At 39.1% G+C, this 14,724-nt stretch overlaps 1 protein-coding gene across 1 annotated transcript; it reads right to left on the reverse strand.

The window, feature by feature from the left end:
* Positions 1 to 4,080: 4,080 nt before the first annotated feature.
* APOBEC1 (apolipoprotein B mRNA editing enzyme catalytic subunit 1) lies at positions 4,081 to 11,424 on the reverse strand. Its single transcript, XM_037847824.1, has 5 exons — positions 11,277 to 11,424; positions 7,511 to 7,538; positions 5,983 to 6,380; positions 4,859 to 4,977; positions 4,081 to 4,419 (listed from the first exon to the last, which is right to left on the reverse strand). The coding sequence occupies exons 1-5, from the start codon at positions 11,290 to 11,292 to the stop codon at positions 4,270 to 4,272; spliced, it is 711 nt and encodes a 236-aa protein (XP_037703752.1). The 5' UTR covers positions 11,293 to 11,424; the 3' UTR covers positions 4,081 to 4,269.
* Between the last annotated feature and the right edge of the window lie 3,300 nt (positions 11,425 to 14,724).

Genomic DNA, 14,724 nt, shown 5'->3' on the forward strand with positions numbered 1-14,724 from the left:
GGTGCTGATTCCAACTATAATGAGAGGACATATGCTTTATGTCAATATGGCAGAACAGTGGTCCGTGGCCTGTTTTCTCCAAGGGATATTTTTGAGTTGTAAAAATCTGGAGGGAAATAGATTTGAGATATAAAGAAAGTTGTAAAAAATGCTCTTTTTGTCACAAATGACTGCTTCCTCTTTAGTGAAGCAGTATAGTGACGTGATGAGGAGCTCAAACTCTGGAGGCAGAATGGCTTAAAACTTTATAGCCATATGACTGGTCAAATCATTTGAACCCCCCAGACCTCAGCTTTCTCATCTATAAAGTGGGATAATACCATTCTTATTTGCTGGGGCTGTTATGAGGATTAAATGAGAATACATGATGTGTACCATAAATTTTGCTATTTTTATTTTTATTTCTCCCCATTCAGCCCAGTACATATAAAACTTGATTGCCCACATTTGTTTACAGGTTGCTTCCTCTAACTACTTTGAAATTCCATAGGTTTCCCAAGCACCCACAGTATACTAGGAGGAGAATTCACTTGATCTATAACTTTGGAGATCAGGAAAAATATCAGAATTCAAGACATAGCTCTAGAATAAATGAAAATTAATAGTTATCAGCTACTGAGTGCTTATTATATTCCAAGCACTGTTGTAAATGCTTTACATATATTACCTCCTTTGATTCTCACCATCCTAATGCTTTATTATTCCTGTTTTACAGAGGCAGTAACTGAAGCATAAACAGATGAAGTAACTTGCCCACATTCACACAGCAGGAAGTAAAGAGCTAGAATTTGAGTAGTCTGATGGTTCCAGAGTCTGTTCTCTTCTCTACCAGAGAGTGCTGGAAGACTGTATGTACCCCAGAAAACCCTGTTCTTAAATCTAATCCATTCTTGTGGGTATGAACACACTGTAAACAGGAACTTTTGATGAAGCTACTTCAGTTTAGGTGTGACTGACCTCATTCAGGATGGGTCTTAAATCTCTTACTAGAGTCCTTCATAAATAGAATGAATACAGAGAGAGAGAGAGAGAGAGAGAGCCATGAAAATATTTCGTTTCACTCAATATATTGAATGAATAAATGATTGACAGTTTATGTTCTAGGGGAGGACAGAGAAAACTAAGAAGAGATCCAGGACACAGTATGTCATGGATATCAAAGAGTTTCAAGAATCATATAGTCAAACACAAGAATGCTGCAAACAGGTAAAGGAAGATAAAGACTGAAGGCGGCCCATCAGTGTACTCAGTAAAGGATTTCCAATGGAGTTGAGAAGGAGAAGATAAGGAAGTAGAATGATGGGTATAGATTTTGAGAAACTTGGCTGGGAAGACAGAACACATGAGAGTAAGGCACAGGGAGGGTTACCTTTTAAATCTGGCTATTAGACTTTTATTCATGACATTTAAAAAATTCTGATAGATACATACTCCACAAAATTATTCTAAATTTCATCGAGCAGAAAATGCACGTGAGAACATCATGTACATTCTGAAAAAGAAAACCAATGATGGGATTTGCCTTTCAGTTACTTGACCTCATTTCTCCCGTTCCACTCTACCTCAGCCATGGACTCCCCTGGCCACACCCTTGACATTGTTGTCCATTATAGCTACTTTGCCTTCTATATAGTTAATCATCCTGTTTGTTGACCTTAACAGACTTCTCTTCCAGATGCATTGCTTACTCCCACTATTTAATGACCTTTTTGAGATTTCAAGATTTAATTCACCTTTCTGATTTCCACCAACCCACCAACCCTCACCTTTCTTCATTTTTCTTCTTATCCAATTTAGAAATTTTTTTTTGCTCCTCTGTCATTTCATTGCTCCCATCTGGCAAAACTCTAAACCTGTCTGTCTAACCATCAGCTTTCTCCATGCCTGTACTGAGCAGCTGAGTGCTACTGGAGAATGTCACAAAATACAGCAGATTAGAGACTATAAATTTATGACTACCAACCCAAACATTATATAGGACAGCAGTAGTACTCTATTCCTTTTGTCTACTCACTTCACACTCTGGAAGGGGGGATGGGTGAATATATTTATAATCTGGTAGAGGGAAACACCTTTCTAAGCATGTCATAGAAACTGGAAATACAAGTGACTATATAAGAATTTAAAATTTCTCTACAGAAAGGTCCATAGCTGAAGTCAAAACACTGTGAAAAAGACATAAGAACAAAAGAGATGATTTCTCTAATATATAAAGTTCTCTTACAAATTAATAAGGAAGAGATGAAAAACCAGTACAGAAACAGGCAAAAGATGGTAACAGATAGCTCCAGAAGACCTAAAAATGGTCAATAAGCACATACAAAAAATGCAGAATCCCACTAATAATTAAAGAAGTTGAAATTAATGTATCATTTTTCACTCACCAGATTGTCAGAGATTTAACATGTTGATCATATCCAGTGCTGGCACGGATATGGGGAAACTGGAAGTTTATTTTTTTCTTATATACATCCTTTCTGGGTCTCTTTGTCCTGTTACTCCACACTGGATGATTACTTTCTGGGTTGACTGCTCAACTATTATTATCCTGGGATCTCCCTTCACTATCATCCTGGGGACTTTTTTTCTCTTCTGTATTGAATTACTTGTATCCTGGATTCTAGGCACTCTTCTCTTTTTTTGGTCTAGTCCCTCATTTTGGTATAGCAAACTCTCCAGCAGCTTCCTGTTGGGAAAGGATGCATGGGAAATAATGTATTTGAGAACTTGTGTGTTGAAAATGTCTTTCTTCCTCACTCACACTTAATAAGATTGGCTGAGTATACAAGTTGAGGCTGGAAAACATTTTCCATCAGAAGTTTACAGGTACTGGCCAAATGTCTTCCAGGTTCAAGGCTGCTTTTGAGGAGTATGACAGCAATCTTCTGTATGATCTCCTCCCTCCCCCCAAGGAAGCCTTTAAGATTAAAAAAAAAGTCTGTGTTTGAAATTCCATGGGTTAAGTTGACTAAATTCTGAGGAAGACAAAATTTTTCTCAACCTTTTCAACTTCTCTCTGGCCCAAATATACTCATTCTGATGCCTTCACTTCCTGTGACTCTGTATCTGAGACTTCCACATCCTCTGCTTCCATCAAACTGATCCTTCCAGTATCCCATCATCTCACAGCTCTGCTTTAATTAAACCCACTAGATTTCCCTTATTGCTCTTTATATCCCCAGTGCCTAGCTTAGTGGCTAATGTAGGCCCTTCTTATCCATATCAGTCACTTAAGAAATGGTGAAAATACACATTATTTAGAATTATTAAAGGCAGCATGAGGTGGTACAAGGAGCATCATCTGTATGTCAGAAGACCTAAAGATTTTTTCTTCTTTTAACTGATATCCGTGAACTTTATTAATTGAAATTGATAAACATTTTTTATCATAATGCTTGAGGAAATGTGGTATTTTTGTTAAGTAAGGTTCATTTAACTCTTTATGACTAAAATGCATAGTGGAAATCTTATATCAAAGTATAATAAATAACCACATTAATGAAAATATTAGTAAGAGGGAAAATTTTGTGTGGGGATGTGTGTATATGGGAACTGTATACCTTCTGCATGATTTTTCTGTAAATATACAAATGTTCTAATAATTAATTAATTAATTAATAATTTAAAATGCCATCACATCTTCCTAATAAAGTATAGCTGTCCATAAATAATATTCCTTCCTCTCAATCCCTTCTTCTGGATTTTAGAGTTCTTTTTCCAGCCCTTACCCTAAGCTTTCCTTGGACTGACTCACATGATCATCAGTTTATCTTGCAACAGCACATGGGTTAGACCTTAAAGCCTTATTGCCAAGAAACCATCAATTCAATATATGATTAGTTGTGTAATTATAGCTTTATTATAGTTAAGGGAACCACATCCTTTGGCCTCAATCAAACCTTCAGATGATTGTAGCCCTAGCAGACTTCTTTATAAGGACATGGATAAATGGTATCCTTCAGAGCAGATGTCATATGGATACCTAATAAGGTCCCAGGGCCTATTTATATCCCTCCTGGGAGACCCTAAGCCAGGAACACACAGGTAAATTTCCCCTGAAATTCTGACCCGCAGAAACTATGAGAGATAAAAAAACGTTTATTGTTTTAAGCCACAGAGTTTGGGGATAAGGTGTTATATGGCAGTTGATCACTAATATAATCCATGATACTGCTGTTTGTGAAAATTTCCAGATTCTTAATGGTACTCACTCTTTAGTGGGCCACCACTGTGTGTTCTTGAAACAGGGCAAACAAGGAATCATGCTATTCATCTCCAAGTCACAGAAGGTTGTATCATCCCCATAGCAAAAAGAGTATGGGGCAGAATCATTTGGTGATGGCAATTTCGAAAATTAAGACTGAAAAATGTAAGCCGATGCTGGCATCTTCTTGAAATCTTCAAACAGGGTGGAAGACTCTGGAATAAAAAAGAAGTTATGATAATATTTTTATTAATACTATTATTACCACAAACACTTTAAAACATCAATTGGAAGACCAGTGGACTACTTTCAAGAGAATCCAAATGAGACACATGCATTACTTAAATCGGATGACACACACCAATATGGGAAAAGAGGATGTCTGAAATACTGCAGAGTCAATACATGTTGAAAAAAATAATAATAGTAAAATGGAATTAATATGGGAACCACATATATCTTGGACCAACTTAGCCATTCCCTTCTCCTACTTATTTCCCACAAAGAGATTATCTTGTTCTCACATTTTCTTAAGATGGATCCACTAGTTTAATAACTAAACCTCAGTATAAATGGCAAAGAGATGGTGAAGAGAGTAGGCATCAAAATTCTGTTCTTTTTGCATCAAATTCTTTGACCCTTAAAGTAACTCACTAGGATTATGCAGCGGAGTTCCAGGGCATACATCATTGTCCATGAAGGTGGGTATCTTGGCCAGTGAGCTTCTTCCCCAGGTGAGTAGTTGACAAAATTCCTCCAGCAATAATCATACTCTAAGAAAAACACAGATCTTGGTTCTTGCAATAAGTAGGTACCATATTACATTATTTAAAGGGAGCCACAACTTAAAAATATATCATGTATACAACTTTCTGGCCTATTTGCTGTTGCAGATGAGCTAAACTTCCCCAGAACCCCTATGTAGAACAAAGCAGTTCATTTGAAGATGGCTGAGAGGCCATAGTGACAGAAGTGGAGAAAGGAGTCATACTTTCCTTGCCATGAATTTCATACCAGGTCCTTTCTCACATTATTTTTGACTTTTACTCTGAGATTTCCAGTCTGGGATAATCAATCTTTGACCTATGTACCGGTTTAAGACTGTTGTGTACCCCAGGAAAGACTGTTCTTTGAACCCACTCTGGTGGGTACAGACTTATTATGGGTGGGATCTTTTGATTAGATAATTTCCATGGAGGTGTTACCCTGCCAATCCAAGGTAAATTTTGATTAGTTCACTGGAGTTGTTAAGATTGCTCAGGGGCCGACCAGACCCAGATGCTTGGAGATGCTAAGACAGAAAGACATTTGCAGAAGCTAAGCTAAGAGATGATGCCTAGAGTTTGCCCCGGAGAAGTTAAGAGAGGATCCCCCAGACACTTAGAGAGAAATGTCCTGGGAGAATAAGCAAAGATGCACAGGAGCTGAGAGAGATAAGCTAAAAGAGACAGAAGTCCAGAGACAGCGATTTTGAATCCAGAATCTGGGAACAAAGGATCAGCAGACACCAGCCACGTGCCTTCCCAGCTGACAAAGGTGTTCTGGATGCCATCTGCCTTTCTTCAGTGAGGGTATCCTCTTGTTGATGCCTTAGTTTGGACACTTGTTTGGCCTTAGAACTGTAAATTTGTAACCTAAGAAACCCCCTTTATAAGAGACAATCCATTTCTGGTATCTTGCATAACGGCAGCTTTAGCAAACCGGATACTAGCCTAGAAACAGATACTAGCACCAGAGTCTCTCATAAACACTTAAAACTCTTGGCTCACTGTTTTTACCTGAGGCTGTCATAATCTGGATAGTCACACCACTGTTTATGAGGTCTCTGAGCCCTTGCCGGTTCTGTTGATCCATGTGGTGAAAAAGCCTGGCTACATAAATAACCAGAGTGACGTTGGGGCGCTGACTCAAAAATGCTCGAATTGCCTTGGAGCATTCCCAGCAGGGACTCCAGGATAAGAACCAGACGATGGAGCAGCTGATCGTTGGGCAAAATGGTCTTTCTGAAGTAAACTTTTCTATAAAATTAACTTCAACATGCTTGGAGGTGTTTTGGCCAGAGTTTCGCCAGATCTTACTGCTACTGCCCCACTTGATTTCATAGAGCAGACAGGCCTCTCTACGGAGTTCTCTTGGGTCGAAGAAGACTTCAAATTCCCAAGGTTGGATTCTTCTCCTGAAATACATAAAGCACCCCCTAGTTGTCAGGCAATCTTTAGTGGGAACTTAGAAATCATTTCATGCCCTGCTTTTCTACCAGGAAGGCCTAAATCATGTTATCTTAGGAAACACTTTTTTCTATTCTATGCCTCAAAGTTACCTGGAGAGGTCCATTGGAATGATCAGTTTCTCTCACAAACATAGCGAAGAGGTTTATCCCCAGTTGTGTTGTTAGGTACCATTGTCTAAATACCATTGCTTTTTAGTCTTGAATTCTAGTATTAATATGTCTTTGTTTCTCTTTAAAAGATTTCTCATTAAATTCTAATCTCTCTCTCTCACACTTAGAGATGCCATGTCCCCATCCTTAATCTTCACTATTCTTCAGAGGATTCCAACCACCTCAAATGATTAGCAAGATTCTATTGTCAAATTTGAGAAGGGAATTATTTAACCTCAGGATTCTTCCACATTAGAATCTTGTTTACTAATTTTTCACAAGGAAAAATAGTCAAATTGCTCCCGATGGCACTTGCTGTGTCTCAAAGCTGTGACTCGGAAAACACAGGATTGTGCTGAGGACTCTTTGCAAAATGGTTGTATCATAAACCTATTACATCCTATTTCTTCCCACTTATCCCAAAGTATCACATTTATGTATTACATAGATTAGTCCTTCCACCCATCGTGAGATAATATGTCCTTCAAAAATGGTCTCCACATTGTAGTGATATGTCAGGAAAATTGGCAGACTGTAAAATAGGAAGATGAGATCAAAGTGACAAATGAGTTCCTGGACATTTCATCAATAGCTATAAAAACATGTCATTTAGAGAGAGACGAGCTATAGTAAGACAATGACATAGAAGCACACTGGAAGATAATTTATGCAAACAGAAACCGAAAGGCCCAGGAGCAAAGATATAGGATGTGATAATCATAGACAGTGAGGTTGGAGAAGGCAAAAAGAAAGAATGAAGAGGAGCATGGTAAAAGGGGTGGTAAAGGAGAGCTATAGTCATGCAGCTCTTAAATATGCATTTATTCTCTTAAATTTCTTTTTATTAGAGCAGTTGTAGGTTTACAGAAATACACTCTTTCATTCTTGGTTGAATTAAATGGATACTATGATAGCATCATTCTTACCTCAAGGTGGCATCTCCAGGTGAAGGACCTGTTGACCAAGAGATGATTATGTCAGATCACACCTAAATCAAACTGAGCTGTTGAGAAAAAGTCCTCTTTTCTTCTAAACCTGCAATCTGTGTCAGAAAATGGAGTTAGAATATTCTCTCCTGGATGAATTGGATTGAACCAGCTCACTGCATCTGAGAAAAGCAGGATTTTAAGAGCTCTACTCAAATCTATTTGCTCAGGTGCTTGATTGATCCCAAACCAGATAATCTTCCATAAGACTCCAACAAGAAGGATTAAGTGCATGGGAAAGTCGCTTGTCAGAGACCCCTAGGTGTACTTTCTATGTGCTTGTATAGCCCCACCTTCATCATAGTCATCATGCCATATTATAATTGGAATACTGGATTATAAATTATGTGGGATAGGGATTACATATATCTTGTTCCAGACCCTATCATACTGCCTGAAACATGTTATTGACACAGTGATTTGAATAGTGTCCTCCAAAATTCATGTTCACCTGGAACTTCACAATATGACCTTACTTGGAAACAGGGTCTTTGCAGATGTAATTAGTTGAGATGAGATTATACTGAATTAGGCGGGCCCTAGATCAATAGGACTGGTGTCCTTATCAGGAGAGGAGAGGACACACAGAGACACATGGAGGGAATAAGGCCATGTGAAGACTGAGGCAGAGATTGAAGTTATGCTGCCATAAACCAAGAAATGCCAGGCGCCACCCGAAGCTGGACGATGCCAGGAAGTGTCTCCCCTAGGACCTATGGTAGGAGTGCAGCCTTGTCTACACCTTAATCTTGAACTTCTGAACATCAGATCTGTAAGAGGTGAAAAGGGATAATCCTGTCCCTCTTTTAGCCAAGAGCCCTGGTTGGCCACTGTGCCCATCAACAATTTGCTATCAACACAGGGGCATAATACCAAAATGGTCAAGAAGAGGATCCCAGCGACCAGCAAATAAGTCACCCCTGGGACTTGGCAAACTACAGTCTGTATTAGGGTGGTGATGAGGGGACATCATTTATTTATCCTTTCAACAAACATTAATCAACAGCCTACTAAGTGTTAGTGAACAAAACAAAAGAGGAGAGAGAAAATAAAAATAAATACATATACAATACAAAGTCAGTAGCAATAAGTGCTAATAAAAGTAAAGTATTGGAAGGGAATAAAAGATGATGGATGATATGTGAGGTAGTGGTAGTATATTGAAAAGGGTGTTCAGGGAAGGTTTCTTTGAAGAAGTATGTTTAAACGGAGACCTAATTGTAAAGTGAGGGAACAAGACATGTGGATGTCAGAGAAAGAGCATTATAGTAAGTTCAAAGATCCCAAAGTGCAAAGTAAAGAGGTTTCATGGCTAGGTCAGAATGATCAAGATGAATAATGGTGGGAGATGAACCATGGATTTTATTCTAAGTGTAATGGGAAGTCATTGGAGAGTATGGGAATGATTCAAGTAAAAGTACCGAATTTTAGAGACCCAGGCCTCTCAGGACTCAGAGTCTTGGGGTTGCCCCCAGCTATGAAAGGGGCACTGACCAGGCTTGGGCTCAGAATATTCAAAAGGCAGAATTCCAAAGCTTGGAGAGCAGAAATGCTACTCATTTGTTTTATTTTGGGGAACATGAGCTTTTATTTCGGCAACACAACTTGTTAAGAATTTGGCCCTGATTATTTGGAAGATAAAGTTTGGGAGGGCAGAAGAGAAAGTCCATGAATCAAGAGGCACATCACCAGAACCAATTCCTCCTCTCCAAAGAATCAGAGATACCTGAAGTTTGAGATGGAGAGCGTAAGTTTCCCCCACAAGATATCCCTTCTCAACTGATCAAAGAGGGACCCACTTCACTCCTACTTTGAAGGGGAAATGGCTGTGAGAAGAGGCCAAAACTCAGTGCTTAGGTACTGCTTTTTGTTTTGTTTATAAGATATTTATTGAGCATTTTCCATGTTCCAGACATTGTTCTGATGATCTTACATGCATTATTTCATTTGCTCTTTATGGTAACCCTGTGAAGTTGGGGATGTTATTATCTTCATTTCACTGATGAGGAAACTAAGGCTCAGAGAGGTTAAGAAACCTGCCCAAGGTTGTACAGCTGGTAATTTGTGAAATCTGATTAAGCAGATAATTATAATAAACAGAAAATGTGGCAAATGCAATGATAGAAGTGTGATTATACTGTGGAGGTTACTGGCATTTCTAGAGCAGGTGTATCAAATTTTTCTTGGTGGTGATTATAAAGATACTAAAAGTATTTTATTTTTTAGCCAATTCAGGTTTTTTTTTTTTTTTTTTTTTTTTTCCTTCGGGTCTCAAGACATTTTCATAGGCTCTTGAAAGCCCCTAGGCTGTGGACACTGACTTTATCATCTTAGGTACTGTTTTCAAACCAAGAAAAGTCACAGTGTCTGGTAGACACTTCCTCCAAAACAGGAGGTGCTTTACCCAACTTGTGTGTGTGTGTGTGAAGTCTGTTTGTGCATGGGAACTGCTGATAGAGGGGTGACAGGGAGAGGGGCATGCATGGCATGTATCCTGTAGATGGAAAATGATTCTAGCTGGGGTGAGAAACTAAAAAGAGAAATTACCAGATATCTAGGAAAGAGGGCAAAGTAGAAAACCCTATGCAGAGTGGGTCCTGAAGAATAAACCTCTCACCCTTAACAGAAGGAAAGGGGAATTTGAGCACTGAGAAGGTGGAAGAAGCAATGGCCATCACATTGGGATGTGCACATCTCAGACTTTCTTCCAAATTGCGGCCCTTAAATAAGCTGATCCACTCAGCCAGGGCCTTGCAGAAATGGAGGCCATCCCAGAAAGAGAGGGTGATGCTGATGATGGGAGGACACGCTTGAGAAGGAGGTGAAGCAGCTGGGAGAACTTCAGAAAGGGAGAGCGAGCTATATGCTCACCACCTAGGCTGATTCATACTCCCCGGGAATGCAAGGCGAGGCCACTAGCGGTGATTCAGGACGGTTGAGGGGTAAGACAAACCACCTCCGAGGAAGCTCAGGCATACTTCAACCCAGATCCTTCAACTAAATAATGTGATTTGATCTTTCCCCGACACACCGCACTGAAAAGAGTTTTAATAGATGGAGAAAATACGGAGAAAAAGATATCATTACTTAATCCAAAAACTGGCTTGGCTTCTGCCTTACCTCCTGTCATTCTCATCTTACTACTGTAGCTTTCAGTCTTTTCTGCTTTCAACCCTTTCCTTTAGGCTCCAGCTCAAATCCCACCTCATCTAAAAATCATTTCCTTCCACCGTCTGAAGTGTTCTCAGTCTCGCATGAATTTCTCTGACACTAAATAACTGTAAAATTAGTTTATCATTAAGCATGTCCTTAGGCTGTCGTTTCTGTGATCTTGAACTGCTATTTAAACTGTTGTATTTGTACTTAATTTTTAAAATCATGATGAAACAAGTATTGACAATGTAATTGGTTCAGAATCATTTGGGGATATAAATAGATCATACTTAGAATAAATGTTGTTAATAATATTAATATATTAATAATAGGATAGCTGGAAAATATCTAAAGACACAAGCACAAGCAAAACACACATGCTCACAGAACATTTTTTTTTTTACTTCAAGAGGTTGTAGGTTTACAGAAAAATCATGCATAAAATAGAGAGTTCCCATATATCACCCTATTATTAGCATCTTGCATTAGACATACATACAATCTTTGCACTGTTCATGAATATGGAGCTTGCCAGGTCCCTGGTCCATTTTACCTGTCTCAGAAGTCATGGTGCTCTGTCTCCCGACTGCTTCCCCTGAAGCCAGGTGTTGTACTGGTTGTTCCTGCTACCAACATACCTGAACTTTGTCTCTTCAGATATGCCCATGGCATTGCCACCTGCTTGGACAGAAGATGATTCATTCCTGAGTTTCAGGCAGTTACTGGGTATCTGGATTTCATTAATAGGTAGCAGAGGAAGAGGATAATTAGCAGGGTGGAGATTTGCATCATTTGGTTGATAAGAAAGCATCTGATGCAAATAACGTTAATCCTGTAGTGTAGATATCTGGGGGTAACCCAAATTCCAAAGTTCTTCCCTGATGACATTTGAGTTTAGTAACCTTTTCCTTTCCTTAAAATTAAGGTTAAGATAAGAAGGACTCATCTTTCTTTATGGGGGAGAAGAGTGGAAGAACAAGAGGGAGAATTACTCTTTTTCTGTGACCTGAAGGCCTTAAGCAATTACTCACTTATTTCTAACTTCCTCTTAATTGCTCTTTGCCCCAAACCTTGCTGGGAATGGGAGGGGCAATGTTAGATGCAAAGTCAGAAGGACCTTGGCCTCTGAGTCAGGCAATTAGTGTACAGGTCTTTGGTGCTCTCTCTTCCTTCCTGAGGCTAAAGGTTAAGCGTATGGCCAAGTCCACTTCTGCTTTTTATCCCCCTTGAAAGAGTGAATGCTATGACGCTTCCCTATGGCCATTGCATTGTCTCCTGAACCCTGGGTCAATCTCGGCCACCAACTCCTGAGTCTTCACAGCCCCTCCAGACTTGAGCTCACTCTCTCAAGACCTCTCAAGACCAGCCCTCTAGGGTCTCAAATCTGGATTTCCAGAATTTGAACCTCACAAATCTTCTTAGCTATGAAGGTTATGTTGGAGTCTCCACAAGGTGGAGCAGCCATTTGGACGTGGCAGGTGAGAGTTTTGAAAAGGGGGCAGAAGTCCCACGTCTTAAAGTCCTTCAGAGGTTGGGTGTTTTCAAGACAGACAAGTGTGGAAGGTAGAATGATTGCTCCACGTCCTAATCCCTGGAACCTGTAAATATGCTGACTTGCTTGGCACACAAGATTTTGAAGGTGTGATTAAATCAGGGATCTTGAGAAGGAGAGATGATCCTGGATTATCCGGGTGGGCCTGATGTCATCACAAGGGTCCCTTTAAGAGGGAGGCAGGAGGTTCAGAGTCAGAGAAGGAGATGTGATGGAAGCAGAGGTCGAAGTGGTGAGAAGGTTGACTGGAAGGCAGCCATCAGCCAAGGAAAGAGGACAGTTTCTAGAAGCTGCCAAAAGCAAGCAAACATCCCCCCAAGACTTTCCAGAAGGAACGCTGCCCTGCCTTCATTTTAGCCCAGTAAGACCAATTTTTCACTGTTGACCTCCAGAACTGTAAGATGACAAAATTGTGTTGCTTTATACCCCTAGGTTTGTGGTAATTTGTTACAGCAGCAATAGAAAATAGTACAGCAAGATGCATGCTCTTAGGAGGCACACATGCAGTATTAAGATGGTGTATAATTTGGGTTTGTTTCTACTAGAATTCTTGTTGGGCACTCAATAATTTTCTGTTTTGTTTTAGAAAATTCAGAACTGTCAGATATAGACAGACCATCATGACATTAATGTAATTAGTTATAGTCTCCCTTTCACAATAGCTATTTATTTAATTATTATTATTCTAGGAGATTTTGTACAATTCCTCCTTTGGGAGGCCTAAAGCCCTCCTGACATCAGATAATTATTTTTTATTTCATTTTTGGGGGAAGGATGGAAATAATAAGTTTGTGGCGGAAACAAGTAAGATCTATTTGCACCCTTCTCAGAAAGATAAATTTTACACTAATGCAATGGGGAAGAGGAAAAAGCTGCAAATTTTCATGATAAATTTTTAGCTTTTGTCCAAAAATAATTGTCCCAGCTTCCTATTTAATGATATTAAACAAACAATAGAGAAGAATTTACCTGCCCATTAAACCTACTTGAAATTTGAAGTAAGCAATGTGTATATGTTGAATGTAATCACTGACAATCATTTCTGCCCTAAACAGTGATGAAGACAACTGAACATGTCCCTGTCCCATGGAAGCAGATGCCTATTTTTGGTCAAAACTCTTCTTCAAAAGTCGAAAGGTTCAGACCTAATGGAATTGCTCCCAATGGATTCTACCCACAAACCAAGCACAGCAGTCAGAGTGATAACAGCTGTAATGCTTAATATTATTTTGAGTAGAGCATAAAGAGGTGAGAAAATAACCCTTAAATAATTTGTGATTATTCTTGATATTTCTGCCCCTTTTCTTATTCTAGAAGAAACCCAGAGTAGTCCTAACTTGATATTGGAAAGCTCCATTTTTATTCAGTAAATGTCAAATGAAATGAAATTGATGATGAAACTTCAGATCAAACTGATGTGTGTATGAGTGAAACAGGCCTGCTGTTAAATAAGACCACGAGTCTAAAAAATGCTCTGAAATAGCTGTGCTATACACCTGTGCAAACTTTATTTATATTTTGGAATGAGTCCTACCCTGCCCAATCCTGCCCAAATTAGAGCATATAATGTCACTTCCAGGGCATATATTCTGCCTATTCACAGACCAACCCTGACAGACATGTAAGCTTCTAATTAATAGGATTATGTGGGTTCTTTTTTTTTTTTTTTTTCATTTTTATTGAGATTGTTCAGGCACCATACAATTATCCAAAGATCCAAAGTGTACAATCACTTGCTCCTGGGTACCCTCATACAGCTGTGCATCCATCACACTTAATTTTTGTTCAATTTTTAGAAACTTTTCATTACTCCAGACAAGAAATAAAGTGAAAGATGAACAAAGAAAAAAAGAAAAGGAAACTCTAATCCTCCCCTATCCCTAACCAACCCCCCTCAGTTGTTGACTTGTAGTATTGATATAGTACATTTGTTACTGTTCATGAAAAAATGTTGAAATACTACTAACTGTAGTATATAGTTTGTAATAGGTATATAGTTCTTCCCTATATGCCCCTCTATTATTAACTTCTAATTGTATTGTCATACATTTGTTCTGGTTCATGAAGTGATTTCTAGTATTTGTACAGTTGATCATGGACATTGCCCACCATAGGATTCAGTTTTATACATTCCCATCTTTTGACCTCCGGCTTTCCTTCTGGTAACATATATGACTCTGAGCTTCCCCTTTCCACCTCATTCACACACCATTCGGCGCTGTTAGTTATTCTCACATCTTGCTACCAACACCCCTGTTCATTTCCAAACATTTAAGTTCATCCTAATTGAACATTCTGCTCATACTAAGCAACCATTCCCCATTCTTAAGCCTCGTCCTATATCTTGGTACCTTATATTTCATGTCTATGAGCCTACACATTACAAGTAGTTCCTATCAGTGAGACCCTGCAATAGTTGTCCTAATGTGTCTGGCTTATTTCACTCAGT

The sequence above is a fragment of the Choloepus didactylus genome, chromosome 8, assembly GCF_015220235.1.
Source record: "Choloepus didactylus isolate mChoDid1 chromosome 8, mChoDid1.pri, whole genome shotgun sequence".
Lineage (NCBI taxonomy): Eukaryota > Metazoa > Chordata > Mammalia > Pilosa > Megalonychidae > Choloepus > Choloepus didactylus.